This window comes from Mytilus galloprovincialis, chromosome 11 (genome assembly GCF_965363235.1).
Source record: "Mytilus galloprovincialis chromosome 11, xbMytGall1.hap1.1, whole genome shotgun sequence".
In the NCBI taxonomy this organism is placed as follows: domain Eukaryota; kingdom Metazoa; phylum Mollusca; class Bivalvia; order Mytilida; family Mytilidae; genus Mytilus; species Mytilus galloprovincialis.
In genome coordinates this window covers 75,619,302-75,634,708 of record NC_134848.1, presented here as the reverse complement: position 1 = coordinate 75,634,708, position 15,407 = coordinate 75,619,302, and the positions used below count along the sequence as shown (strand labels likewise).

General features: G+C 32.9%; 1 protein-coding gene across 2 annotated transcripts; it reads left to right on the top strand.

Moving 5' to 3' along the window:
- Positions 1-6,219: 6,219 nt before the first annotated feature.
- LOC143051396 (uncharacterized) lies at positions 6,220-15,126 on the top strand. 2 transcript variants are annotated; one of them, XM_076224313.1, is made up of 3 exons: positions 6,220-6,416; positions 12,033-12,468; positions 14,929-15,126. In XM_076224313.1, exons 1-3 carry the CDS (start codon positions 6,262-6,264, stop codon positions 15,109-15,111), a joined length of 774 nt encoding a protein of 257 aa, XP_076080428.1. In that variant the 5' UTR covers positions 6,220-6,261; the 3' UTR covers positions 15,112-15,126. The 2 variants fall into 2 exon arrangements, with proteins under 2 accessions (XP_076080428.1, XP_076080429.1); XM_076224314.1 differs by lacking the exon at positions 6,220-6,416 and adding an exon at positions 9,508-9,676.
- The last annotated feature ends 281 nt before the right edge of the window (positions 15,127-15,407 follow it).

Genomic DNA, 15,407 nt, shown 5'->3' with positions numbered 1-15,407 from the left:
ATAACCGCTTGAATTTAGGAAGTTGGAGCCAAGTTAATGCTAAGTTCGTACATATGTGCACGATCAACATAACCAATGCGAGGCATAACAAGAAACAATATATATAATGTCGGTATATTATAGGGAACACAACTGTTAAAGGTAAATAAAAAATATAATTGTTTCTTTTTACAAGAATTCCTAAAGAACAAGTTTCATAAAATATTGTGTTGTTCGTAAATGTATTGCCTAAGTACTTATATCAATTCAAAAGTTTAATTTTTACAGAATGTCTAATGTATCAATATATCTACTGAGATAGGATATACATACTTTACATTTTCACTGTCTTTTTTGTGTGTATGCGACATTTTCAACATATGTATTGTATCACACACTTTTTCCCCGAATATGACAGTTTTTATTCATTCGTTTAATGAGCCTAAGCTTTTGATTTTATCATTTGATTTGAAACTTTCTTTTTTTAATTTTCCTCGGAGTTCAGTATTTGTATGATTTAACTTTGTAATATTTATACAATGCAAACCCTTCTCATGGGATACATCTGGACCGCAATTGAGAAAATATAAAGAAAACACTCTAAATTGGTATATGCAATATTTGCAATAGTTGTACATTCTGCATGTAGTTATTTTTTCAAGTATAACATTTAGATAAAACAATTTTATGAATATATTTTTTTTGGAAAATTAGGCTACAAAAAGTAAATAATTACAAAAATATTCTAGTAACCATATTTTAAAATCATTTTTTGTCTGGAATGGTCATGCAACCTCAATTAAACATTGATATGGTCAATTGTTATTTTTTGTTTACTTATGAAGTTAGCATGCTTATTTATGACATTTCTTAATTCATACTTAATATGACTAAAGAGTTATTGATAATAAAACAAAGCATAGAAAGAAATTAATCATTCGTTGTCTAAAATCATTAAAATCTTTCAGTGTATGATTAGTAAAACGTGCCAATTTACAAATACCAAGGTTTCCATTGAAAAGAACTGTTAGAAAATGCAACAACATGATATCTGGCATTAAAGTACTTGTATGATGTAAATGTTTTGTTCAGCAGTTCAAATGTACGGAATGTACACATGTCTGTCATTGTACTTGTCAACGATGTTAAGCCGCGTAATACTGTTCCTTTACAATCTGTATGTGTTGTGTTTTGTACTCTATACGACAATGCTATGGTATGTTTACCACTCTATCAAATTTCCTGGGAGTCTGCATTTGCATTTTTGATGAACGCTAGCATTAACCAAATATAAAATAAATATAAGATAAATGTAAGTTTAATCAAGAGCAACAACGCAATACATAAAACAGCAAGTGTGAACACAAACCATAACAATAATGAGTAAATTATGTTTGTTATATCTATTTGTGACAATTTTCATTTTCTTAAACTTATGAAATGTTTTGAACTCACTGCTCCTACACTTCGTCCTTTAGCTGGTCATTTTTTTTTAGCTTTTCTTGATTCAAGGGTCATTAATGTAAATTTTGAAGACAAAATGCGCATCCATCTGGCGCAAATACACAATTTCAGTCGTGATATGTATGATGAGTTTATTATGTCAACCAGAAACCCTGAAAAGTGGTTTCATACATATATATTATGTTATAGATATCGACTATTAAGAGCACTGCATTTAGGACCAATATAAGACTTATAAACACAAAACATAGTAAAAAATTGACTTAAAATAATTTTTTGGACTTTTTGATAAACAAAATTGAACCAACACTCGTATAAAATTCTTGCAGGTTATACAATAAATATGTCAAACCCCTGTGTGCTTCAATTTAGGCTTGGTGCTCCATGTAAGTGTCAGTTAAGTAGTAGACATGTACCTCAATAACAATGCAGTTTTAATCAACACGTTTTTAGATAGAAATAAGAAGAATTGTGTGGTTTGATTACCAATAATACAACAATCCATCTAAGTCACAATATAAAATAGAAGACGTATAAGCCCACATTACATCTTTTAACACGGAGCCTTGGCTAACACCGAACAGGAAGCTTCAAAGGGTCTCCAAACGGAGTAGTGTAACACCTTTTAAATAGGTAAACCAACATTCTAATCTGTATAGAAAAGAGAAACGACAAAGAGATATGAACCACATCAACACATTATATAGCCTAGACTTTTTCTAAACGAATAAAACAATAGAAAACATTGATAATGCATATAAAACATGGTGGAAAAATAATGTAGGAAATATAAAATGCAACTGTAACTGGTGGTAAATAGCTCTAAGAAAAATAGTTGCGATATACTACGTTTTGTCAATCATGTCATGATATATAATTGTTGTCTGAACTTACGACATTTATTGTTTGGTTATAGTACCTCCACACTCCACATATTCTTCTTCCTTTACATGTATGTGTTTTTGTTGTTTTTGAATCATGCAATGATAAAATTAAAGTACATGAATGCAATAATTGTAATAATTGCATTAATGAACATTAAGAAGATAACAAATTATTGATAATGTACACGTCCACCAGCAGAGGCATCGACCCAGTGGTGTAAATAGCTACAATAGGTTCCAGGATTATAATTTAGGACGCCATACGCGCGTTTCGTTTACATAAGACTCATCAGTGACGCTTATATCAAAATATTTATAAAGCCAAACAAGTACAAAGTTGAAGAGCATTGAGGATCCCAAATTCAAAAAAGTTGACGTGCAAAATACGGTTTAGGTAATATATGCCTGGGATATAAAAATCTTTAGTTTTTCGAAAAATTCAAATTTTTGTAACAGGAAATTTATTAAAACGACCACATTATTGATATTCATGTCAACACCGAAGTGTTGACTACTAGGCTGGTGATACCCTCGGGGACGAAACGTCCACCAGCAGTGGCATCGACCCAGGGGTGTAAATAGTTATCAAAGGTACCAGGATTATAATTTAGAACGCCATACGCGCGTTTCGTTTACATAAGACTCATCAGTGACGCTCATATCAAAATATGTATAAAGCCAAACAAGTACAAAGTGCAAGAGCATTGAGGATCCAAAATTCCAAAAAGATGTGCCAAATACGGCTAAGGTAATCTAAACCTCGCATGAGAAAATCCTTATTTTTTTTCGAAAAATTCAAAGTTTTGTAAACAGAAAATTTATACAAATGACCACATTATTGATATTCATGTCAACCCCGAAGTGTTGACTACTGGGCTGGTGATACCCTCGGCCACGAAACGTCCACCAGCAGTGGCATCGACCCAGGGGTGTAAATAGTTATCAAAGGTACCAGGATTAATATTTAGTACGCCAGACGCGCGTTTCGTCTACATAAGACTCATCAGTGACGCTCATATCAAAATATTTATAAAGCCAAACACGTACAAAGTTGAAGAGCATTGCGGATCCAAAATTCCAAAAAATTGTGCCAAATACGGCTAAGGTAATCTATGCCTGGGTTAAAAAAATATCCTTAGTTTTTCGAAAAATTCAAAGTTTTGTAACAAATTTATTAAAATGACCACATTAATGATATTCATGTCAACCCCGAAGTGTTGACTACTGGGCTGGTGATACCCTCGGGCACGAAACGTCCACCTTCAGTGACATCGACCCAGGGGTGTAAATAGTTATCAAAGGTACCAGGATCAATATTTAGTACGCCAGACGCGCGTTTCGTCTACATAAGACTCATCAGTGACGCTCATATCAAAATATTTATAAAGCCAAACACGTACAAAGTTGAAGAGCATTGCGGATCCAAAATTCCAAAAAGTTGTGCCAAATACGGCTATGGTAATCTATGCCTGGGATAAGAAAATCCTTAGTTTTTCTAAAAAATCAAAGTTTTGTATTAACAGGAAATTTATTAAAATTACCATATTATTGATATTCATGCCAACCCCGAAGCGTTGATCACTGGGCTGGTGATACCCTCGGGCACGAAACGTCCACCAGCAGTGGCATCGACCCAGTGGTGTAAATAGTTATCAAGGTACCAGGATTATAATCTAGTACGCCAGCCGCGCGTTTCGTCTACATCAGACTCATCAGTGACGATCATATCAAAAAAATTATAAAGCCAAACAAGTACAAAGTTGAAGAGCATTGAGGATCCAAAATTCCCAAAAAGTTGTGACAAACACGGCTAAGGTAATCTATAAATAAAGGCAACAGTAGTATACTGCTGTTCAAATCTATTCCTGGGATAAGAAAATCCTTAGTGTTTCGAAAAAAAATTGTAAAAGGAAATTTATTAAAATGACCACATTATTGATATTCATGTCAACATTGAAGTACTTTTCTTTTTATCTGAAAACAATATAAAAACTACATATTCCGATAAAAAAAAGCCACCTTACTGCACACCACTGCGAAAACCAACGAACTGACGAAATGAAAAAATGAAAAGATAAAACCTGTCACTTTACTTTGGAAAAAGGCGTAATAGCAAAAGACAGGAACAAACTGTAAACATAAGTATAGTTGGACTTAACTCATCATATAAGTAGTGTGTGTTGTACGTAGCTTTACGAAAATCACTTTTAAATTCTTAAAAATATAGACAGTGATTTCATGTTGGTTTGTTTGTTACGAAAATAAGTTCTAAAATATACAGATAGTGATCTTGTACGTTTAATATGTGTGCTATTAATTGTATGTTTCAAATTGTCTGTTTCTTTATTGCATATTCGATTTCTATTTCAATACTAATTAGACTTATATTACTTTTAGTTTTAATATGCGATATTAAGCACTGGACGTTTAACATTTTAATGTAAAAATGGTTCATTTTAAGGCACCAGTTAAAGGTATATATATTGTTTACTTTGTTATTATAATTCTGTCTTTTTTATCGATTGTAAATTTGGTTGGCTACTTGTCTTCATTAAAGGTTGGAGGATAAATATTCTTTCAAATTTCTAGTTTTTTTACAATTATATATTTCGCGTTGACGCTTTGGTATACAAAAGATTCCGATTTATTTAACGTAACCTTTAAATGTTCATTTTATCAGAAGTTCCGGGCTCTAAAACGGCCTATGCGTGTGGAAAGATCGGATACGAATATCTAGGTCCAGCTATAGGAAAGTCTGTAGCGGACAGTCGCATTCAGTGTACAAAAAAATGCACCACGAATACTAGGTGTTTTGCTGCAGATTATGACATGACCAAAAATGTATGTACACTTAAGGGTCAATGTTTGACTGAGTTGGAAGGCAGCGTTTCTTTCCCAATCCATTATACCCTTATTTTCTTTAGGCAGTCACAATTTCACATTTCGTTGGGATATCATTTTGAATTCTCCAATAACAAAACATTCTTTCCCAGTTCCCGAAGAATATTAATAAATTACCCGAGTCCCGAAAAATAACCTAACCCCACCCCATCCCATTATAAGCTTATCTTTTATGATTTTAGTTAATATATTCTAGTCAAGAATATGCATTAAACCTTACCGGATAACACTTTAGCCATTTCCACATTCATGAATGATATAGTTAGACATCACCGAACTATATTAGTTGTAAAACATTCAATTTGTTTATGATGAATTTTACTGTTCTTAACTACAGCTACTGAACCATTCAAGTTTCCCGTTTTTCCGTTTTCGCTCCGTTTTTGAGGGCCCTCATGGGGTTTTTGATTATGTGATTACTTGGCCGTTTTTTTTAATGATTATTTGATTATTAAGCCAAATATTTCATGATTATTTGATTACCTAGGACTGTATTTTTAGTTTATGATTATTTGATTACTAAAGATAAGCAAATATTTAATGATTATGTGATTATATTGGCAAAAAAATGGTGATTATGTGATTACTAGGACCCCCCCATGAGGGGCCTCGTTTTTCATTCGTTCCGTTTGCGTGTTTCGTTCATTCCGTTTCCGTGTCATTCATTTCATTCATTTCGTTCATTTCGTTTGAGTTCATTCCGTGTTACATTCCGTGTTCCATTCCGTTTATACACGGCATAGAATGATATCAAGCGTGTTGATCGGTAAACGCGTGAAGCTAATCATTTCGTTTTAGAACGTTTACAGCGTGTGTGAACTATTATATCATTCTAAAGCGAAATATAATTTGGTTCGTTTCACAGTCAAATTTCGTATTTTATAATCACATCATCACATGTAATTTCTACATCAACAAAACCGACGACCACTACAACGTCAACGACCATGATAGTTTATTCATTTTACCAAATTGTTAACATACACACTATTTCAAGTTAGGGAAGGAATTTACGTCTAACAATAATATAGTGATGGCTGTCCAGGTTACTCGTCTATCGTCAAGTGTTCGCAGTATTATTGTCAATCTGCATAAAGAAAAACTGTCGTCTGTTCAAATTCAGCGAGAATTGGAAAAAAGACACCAAACTAAAACAACTAGACAATCAATTCGTCTGTTTCTGATTCGGTAAGTTCTATTGTAGAAGTTATTCGTGGAAGGGGGAGGGGTCTGTGTTCGCACCTATAGTCCTGGCATAATAATCAGCTCGTTGTCAGATTGTGGCCATTTTCAGGCAGAAACAGAAGAAGGGTCACTCATCATTAGTACAGATAATTATGACGTCTTGATAGGCTGTTATAATTTTTTTCCTTGACGTCTTACTTTGACGAAGTAAGGCGTCTTACTTCATTACTTCAACAAGAAAGGCGTCAAGGAAAAAAATAATAATAGCCTTTCAAGACGTACATCATTTAACTATTTGGACTAGCTCATCATATGTCATGTGCATTTCCGGTATTACTAATATAAACATTTGTTACGGGGTATGTGAAGGAGGATTTTCCAGGATTGGTCAATTTTCATTTGTTGCTAGCTTTTTTTTCCTGCAGCTTTGAAACTTATGAACATAAATCAGGTAATAACTTTTATACAAAGTGCTGTACCATGTGTATCCATCACCATATTAGCAGCATATGAAAGAGCGGTGTAAATAAGGATACCTGCACGGAAGAAAATCTTTTTACCAATTTCACGAAATACAGTGAACAACTGACCTTTTCACGACTGCACGTGAAATAAAAATGGCAAAACATGTTGCACGAAGTGAACTTATCATTTTTTTTTACATAAATAAGGCCTTTAGTTTTCTCATTAGAATTGTTTTACATGTACATTGTCTTATCTGGGCCTTTTATAGCTGCATGACTATGCGGTATGGGCTTTGCTCATTGTTGAAGGCTGTACGGTGACCTATAATTGTTAATGTTTGTGTCATTTTGGTCTTTTGTGGATAGTTGTCTCATTGGCAATCATACCACATCTTCTTTTTTATATTATCTCCTGCACCACTTAGAAAACATCATATTTTCAAATTAAACTGTCACATTAATTATATTCTATTAGTTCACAGATATTGCTAGAATTATTTGGACTAAGAATTACTGCATGGTTTCTCTCTCAATATCAGTCTTCATGCTGAACAACAGGCCTGGCAGCCCTTGCTTGTAAAGTTGCTCTCTGGCCTGTTAAAATCATAACTACCATGACTACAGGCCAACAGAATCTTAACTAAATATTTTTAAAAATTGACATGATTGAGGTCAGGGCCGGTAAATTGTAAAGTTCATGGTAAAGACTGCAATTTATAGGTGACAATTGTTGCAAGAAGGAATAAAAATGAAATGTATCTTTTTTTTCTTTATATACATACATGTATATGTGTTTTTGATTTTTTTTTACAAAATTGATTTTTTCAATCAATCAGTAAATTGCAAGATAAAAATATTTTAAAATAAAACATACATTGTATCATGTTGTATATTGAATATAATTGGGTTTTCAAAAAAAAAATTTAAAGGCAGGGTAAAGAACTTTAAAGAGTATTTTCTAAAATAAAAGTTAAACACAAAAAAAATTGAAGAAAAAGGGGGAGGGTCAACCCCACATGTGCCTGTGCATTTTCCTAAAACTTTTAAAGTTTATCAATTTTGAGTTTTAAACATCTGTTTGAAAAATGTACAATGTAATGCCATCAGTCGCCTTATCGGTATGAAATGACAGGTTTATAGCCCTACATGTACTTTACCATTTTATAACTGAGAGAAGAAGTCTTCACTTTCTTGTGCATGAATATTATATATACATGTATATTGTATAGGACTGTAATTTAAACAAAACACCAATGTCAAGATCCATGCTTTCACACTATTCACATCAAATAGTCTCTAGTGAAAAACTGTTACCTGGACTAAATACATGCAGTAAAATTGTGTGCCTTAGAATAGAGAATACAGGCTTTTTCCCCTGGAGAAGAATACCAATTTGAAAAAAATGGCTTAAAATTATTTCCAAAAAGACAACTTTTTCCCAAACAGTGCAGTCTCAGTAGTAATTTTGCAATAATACAAACTGAAAAACACTAGTGTATACATTTTCCATGCCTAAACTTACTATATGTGCAGATTTGAGGGTCTACATGTACATTGTATTTATGCATCATCACTGACAAAAAGGAGTCAGCATTGGCGGATCCAGGGGGGGGGGTCCGGGGTTTGAACCCCCCCTTTACTCTGGGTTGGGAACACCCCTTTTTAAAATGACTGAGTCTTATTTCAAAGCAGGCTTTGACTCTTGAAGTTTCAGTCAATTCATGGTTTAATCAAAATTTCCAAATTTAATGAAAAATACACATATATTCCCATTAAAAAAGAGTAGAGGTAGTTTTGAAAAAAATCAACAATATCACATGCACTGACGTGGTCATGACGGTGGAATCAAAGTATACTTACATTTAAATACCAAGGATCAGGCCTCTATACATTATATTTTTTTCTAAATTGTCCCTTCAGACATGTCAGACAAGTTGCAACATGTGCAAGAAAATCAACTTGTCCGAAACTCTTTTATCTTACTTGTCCAAATTCATAATTGAAAATCTTACATGTTGATGATATACATCATGTACATGATACATGTATATGCAATAATAACACTAAATCATAAAATGCGCTTAGATTTTACCAAATAAAGGGATCGAGCATTTTTAATGTTATATGAACATGATGAATACCACATCAAAATTAATTTTATTATTTCAGACTAGAAGAATATTTGCAAGACTAAGTACTCTCACTCAATATTTCTATCATTGTGTCAATTATTAAATCATCATTTCTTCCTAAACAACTAGGTTCTCCTATGGACCTATTTATTCTGTAGTAGTGGTATGGGTTAAACCAGGGCTGTAAATACACCTGCATGGTCACCTTGTATATGATTAAACCTTTTAAATTTATTAATTGTGTCAAAAACAAGCTTTTTAAATACAATTTATTTTGATTTGTATCTACAATTTGAGATGTATGATCCTGGAGTACGTAAAACATTTCACTATTAAAAAATCTGCTTCTTTATTACATCTTAACTTATTATTTTAATATTTACATGTACATATGTATATCCTATCAAATAAACCCTCTTTTAATGTTTTGCTGTCATGCTTAAAAGCAAAATCAAATGGAAGCTACTTTCATTTTTTACTTTAAATTTAAAATTTTAAAATTGAGGTACATTTTGTAAAGCTTCAAATGGAGGTGCTCCAAAAATATGGAGGCTTATACTAAAAAGAGGCATTAACATTGGTTTCTTTCCCACCTTACTTATAGATTCCCCTGGTCAATTGCCAGCATCATGGCATGTTCAGAAATGAGAACTGTAACTGTGTACATGTATATTGGTGGTGGGATATGTGTACGTACAGCGCAATAAGTTTAATCCACACTGTCAAAAATTAAAAACAACAGTGCCAAAGTTTCACCTGACAAAGCTTGCAAATACAGGACAGGTCAATACAATCGGACAAACGGTAATGTCCAGCCCTGTATTTTGTGTTCAGGTAGTGCAGGTGTAATACCACCATTGATTTTTCCCTATTAAAAGAAGTTCCTTCATGACGAATAACTGTAACATTCTTACTTTATAACTTTTACAGTAATATTTGGTGCATGATGATAAGGGAGCTACCATTTTATTTTGAGGCGGGGGGGGGGGGGGGGGGGGTGCTAGGATGAAATTTGAAAAAAAATAGGCAGGACAGGAGTTTTGAGTAAAAAAAAAAAGGCAGGATGAGACACTTGCCAAAAAAAAAGTCAGTACGACAATTTAGGTAAAAAACAGTCAGGAGCAGTGTTCTGAAGATAACAGACAAAAATGGGACTTTCATTGTCCATGAAACAGAAATTACACACAGTATTGCTAACTTTTTCCATCAATTGTCCCAATCTAGCTACTGCAATGACAATTGTGATATTTTGTGTGTCTCGTATAAATTCATTTTTAAAATAATGTTAATTTATTCTATCACACATCGTAGTGATCGTACAATTAAAGCATTTTCAACCTGGATAACACCGCATACGATAATTAATGTTAACACATTGCTGCAATATTAGAAACAAGTTGCTTTCTTTAAAAAAAGAAAAGCAATACATGAACCTAAGACAGCTGACTGCCGGGTCACCATAAGATTGTTGCTAAATTTGTGTTTGCTTGTGAATTGAAATAATTGACTGTGAATAGAAGAATCCAGTTGAAAGTATATACAATGTATGTACAGATTCTATTTGAATAGTTATTTTAAAGCTGGACTATCTTATTTATTACTTGGGAATGAACATAATGTTTCCCATTATAACTCTTTGGCAAATCCTAATTTCTACTAACTGGATGATTGATGCAATTTGCACAAACCTATCGCAATATAAATTTATGCACTCAGTTTGCTTTAAAATCTAGAATTCTGAATGCATTTATTCTATCTATCATATCTTTATATTTTGTTCTCATGGTAAATGTTGTATGCGGTGAAACCTGTGGCATGCAATTGATTGGGACCTCTTATGACGAGACTTATATTGGTCTCATAATACATCTCAAATTTTAAGGATTTCCTGATTTTACTTAAATCAATTCAAACATATTATACAGGGAAACTTAGTTTTGCCGAAGAATTTCTTAATTCAGAAGTTTATGAATACCTTTACACACTTTCGAAATAACCAATTTATATACAAAGGTATGAAGGTATAAAAAGATACCAGAATTAAAACGATGTTCGCCAGACACGAGTTAAGTCTACAAGAAGAGCATCAATGACGCTCGAATGAAAAAAAGTTAAAAGGCTAAATACAGTCATGTACATTACAAAGTTAAGGAATCTATTCTTTGGGTAGACAATTCTTAGCTTTTTGAACAGGTCAAAGTTTATAATAGAACAGTGACTCAAAAAAGAAATAAAATAGAAAAATCAAGGTCAGAATACTGTTGGTAATGATGACCGTGCTTGAAAGTCAAATGTAAAGCTCTTTCTATCGTGTGTTGTACATGTATTTAGAAATAGATAACAAAAACTAACATAAGCTTTCACGAGTGAATTTAATAGTATTGTATGCAAGTAGTATTTTAGGGCATGAAATAGTAAATAGAAAACATCTCACTGATACTCAGGAAAATCTAATAGTTGAATTCGAATGTCTAACGATCTACATCAATAAATGTTTTCACTCCAGATTCATTGACATTTTATCCAGAATGTTTGAGAACGCAAAACCGTTAGTGGGCTTTTGAAATGTGATCTATGCTGTGATTCTTATGAATCAAGACGTGTAGGATTCAACGGGTTTTATAAATTGACCATAAACCCACTTATTCGTGGTATGGTATCAATATTTCTGACCAATATTTAGGTCAGAAATATTGATACCATACCATGAATAAGTGGGTTTATGGTCAATTTATAAAACTAGTAATTGTAATCCTAATCGTAATTGTACGTGTATGACAGTTTCTTTTGAAGACCTTTACCTAGAATTATTTTTTTTATTGAAATACTTTTTAATCATGTTAATGACTACTAGATTTTTGTTTAAAGGAAAATAAATTATTTTTTGCTGCAATTATTATTACCATGATTAAAATTTGCCATACATCATTTTTGTACATGTAAACATACATGTAACTGTATACTACATGTATGTCTAAAATGACATGTTTTCTGTAATTGCAGTTTAATTTGATTATTTACAGGTACAAGAAAAATGGGCTCATAGGACAGAATTCAAAGAGAATTATTTCTAAGAAAAGAGTCCTTGACATTCATCGACAGGCAATAAATATTTGGTTAACAGAAAACTCTGAATTAACATCAAAAGCTCTATGTGAAAAACTGGAAGATATATTTCAACTACAGGTCACTACTTTTTACATGTGTAAACTAAGAAAACAGCTTGGATGGACAACAATAAGAGTACAATATTGCCAATTGATATCACATATAAACAAACTCAAAAGGAAGCATTGGTGTTTGAGAGCTCTACATATGAGTGACAGTTTTTCTGATGTCATTTTTGTTGACGAGACAACTGTTGAGTTGTCATCTACTGGCAGGATACATTATTTTAAGAGAGAATCAGAAATGCAGTATATATCATCTAAGAGACCAAAGCCAAAACATTCATACAAGGTAAATTGGTTTCAAATTGTTCAATAAACAATAAGATATGCCAGGCATGGGACTTAAATTTCATATGAACTTGAAGAAGTGATTTTTAGCTCACCTGACCTGAAAGGTCAAGTGAGCTTTTCTCATCACTTGGCGTCCTGCGTCCGTCGTCCGTCGTCCGTAAACTTTTACAAAAATCTTCTCCTCTGAAACTACTTGGCCAAATTCTACCAAACTTGGCCACAATCATCCTTGGGGTATCTAGTTTAAAAAATGTGTGGCGTGACCCGTCAAACCTACCAAGATGGCCGCCATGGCTGATAATAGAACATAGGGGTAAAATGCAGTTTTTGGCTTATAACTCAAAAACCAAAGCATTTAGAGCAAATCTGACAGGGGTAAAATTGTTGATCAGGTCAAGATCTATCTGCCCTGAAATTTTCAGACGAATCAGACAACCTGTTGTTGGGTTGCTACCTGTGAAATGGTTAAATTTTAAGGAAATTTTGCAGTTTTTGGTTATTATCTTGAATACTATTATAGATAGAGATAAACTGTAAACAGCAATAATGTTCAGCAAAGTAAGACCTACAAATAAGTCAAAAGGACCAAAATGGTCAGTCGACCCCTTAAGGAGTTATTTCTCTTTATAGTAAATTTTTAACAACTTTTCGTCATTTTTTGTTACTTTTCTAAAAATCTTCTTCTCTGAAACTACTTTGCTAAATTTAACCAAACTTGGCCACAATTATCATTGTGGTTTACAGTTTATAAAATGTGTCCGATGACCCAGCCTACCAAACAAAATGGCCGACATGGCTAAAATTAGAACATAGTGGTAAAATGCAGTTTTTGCTTTATATCTTTGAAACTAAGAAATTTAGGGCAAATCTTTCAAGATTTTAATGTCCATTAGAATAAGATATATCCCCTCACAAATTTTCAATTGAATTGGACAACCTGTTGTCGGGTTGCTGCCCTAAAATTGGTGATTTTAAGGAAATTTTGCAGTTTTTGGTTATTATCTTGAATACTATTATAGATAGAGATAAACTGTAAACAGCAATAATGTTCAGCAAAGTAAGATCTACAAATAAGTCAGCATGATCAAAATTGTTAGAGGACCCCTTAAGGAGTTATTGCCCTTTATAGTCAATATTGAACAACTTTTCGTCATTTTTGTAACTTGTATAAAAATCATTTCTTAAACTACTTGGCCAAATTTAACCAAACTTGGCCACAATCATAATACTAGGGTATCTTTTTTTAAAAAAAAGTGTCTAATGACCCCGCCTACCAACGAAGATGGCCAACATCTGTAAACACATTAACAGGTGAGCGACACAGGCGCTTGAGAGCCTCTAGTTATCATGAACCATAATATGTAAAGCCTTCATTATAGCATTTTTTCATGTTTATACATGTATGTTTGACTGATTTTTACATGCCTGTTTACTGAACCTAGTGATCTATCATTCCCATTATCAGATTATGGTACATTTTGTATATCTTTTGTCAGACAGTTTTCACTTTCAAGACCTCAACTTCATACATTTGTATCATGGATCAGTGAACAACGTTAAGCTTTGGTGGTCAAGTTCATATCTCAGTTATTATATAATTAAATAAGAAATAGAGTACATGCATGGAATGATTGATCTCAATGTCCCTCTGGCAGGTGTCATCTGACCTTGACCTCATGTCCATGGTTCAGTTGTTAAAGTTTGTTTTTTTATGTTTTTTCTCATATTGTATGTAATAAATCAACGATATTAACATGCTTAAGTGTTATATATATATGGTACCAACAGTTTAGGAATTAGGGGCCAAAACAGGGGCAAATAACAAGGATTTTTGTAGTTTCAAGACTAAAGACACATTTGTGTAAGTGTATGGATCTCTCTGAAATGGTAAATAAAGTATTCATATCACAAAGGGAAGGCTGGGATTGAGTTTTGGAGTAACTGCCTAGAACTAGCATGAATCAGGCATTTTTTTGCATTGTATGATCTGACAATTGAGCCTTTGTTAACTGATAATTACAGTTTGTTTTTTATATCTACAAATGTAATTATAAATGTGCTGTTTTATCACTATACTAGGTTAGGGGATTGTTGAGCATTCTGTATGTGCCTGTCCCAAGTCAGGAGCCTGTATCTCAGTGGTTTTTGCTAGTTCATGTCTGTCATATTTTTTCTGTGTAACAATTTGTTATCAATGAGGCCTTTGGCAATGTTTAGTTTTTTCAATTATTGTCAATTGAATTGTTTCATATCTTTCATGTCTGGGACTTTTGAAGCTGACCAAACATGCCAAACCATGCATACATGCAGAATGTATTTTTTCTGTGTTTTTTGTAAAGGCCATACATATGGTTGCCTATAATATCTGTAACAGACCCAGTCATGTAATGGTTTTTTTTTTTAAATACATCAATAAATGTGACAAATTATATTGATGGTTATTTACTTGATATTTCAGGTGCATGTTTGGGGTGGAATATCATATAGAGGAGCAACTGATATCTGCATCTTCAGTGGGATTATGGACTCTTTGGGATATCAACATATCTTAGACCAGAACTTTCTCCCATTTACTGCTACCAGATTCTCTAATGGATATAGGTTATATCAGGTGTGTACCTGGTTTTTTTTTGTGTTGTAACATAATCCTTTGTGGATATGTCATTTGTACTTGTACGTTGTAACATAGTCTTTGGAAACAAGTATTTTACAAATGTATTTATTTATATAAGTTTGAAATAATGATGATGCAGGTACTTTACTTTAAACATATTTTATTTCAAAAAATCATGTACATGGCATACACATATAAATACAGTGATAACATATTACAAAAGGATTCGGAAACAAGGTTTCCCTTATATTAATCCGTCTCCCTGTAGAAAAAAGATAAAGGGAAATAACTGCAAATAAAAAAGTAGATTTTTTTTCATCAGA

Bases quoted from the DNA above. Each gene is read 5' to 3' on its own strand.
- LOC143051396 (XM_076224313.1), top strand. From the start codon at position 6,262: ATGGCTGTCCAGGTTACTCGTCTATCGTCAAGTGTTCGCAGTATTATT. The intron at 6,417-12,032 runs GTAAGTTCTATT...GATTATTTACAG, and splicing joins ATTCGTCTGTTTCTGATTCG to GTACAAGAAAAATGGGCTCA. The intron at 12,469-14,928 runs GTAAATTGGTTT...TTGATATTTCAG, and splicing joins AGCCAAAACATTCATACAAG to GTGCATGTTTGGGGTGGAAT.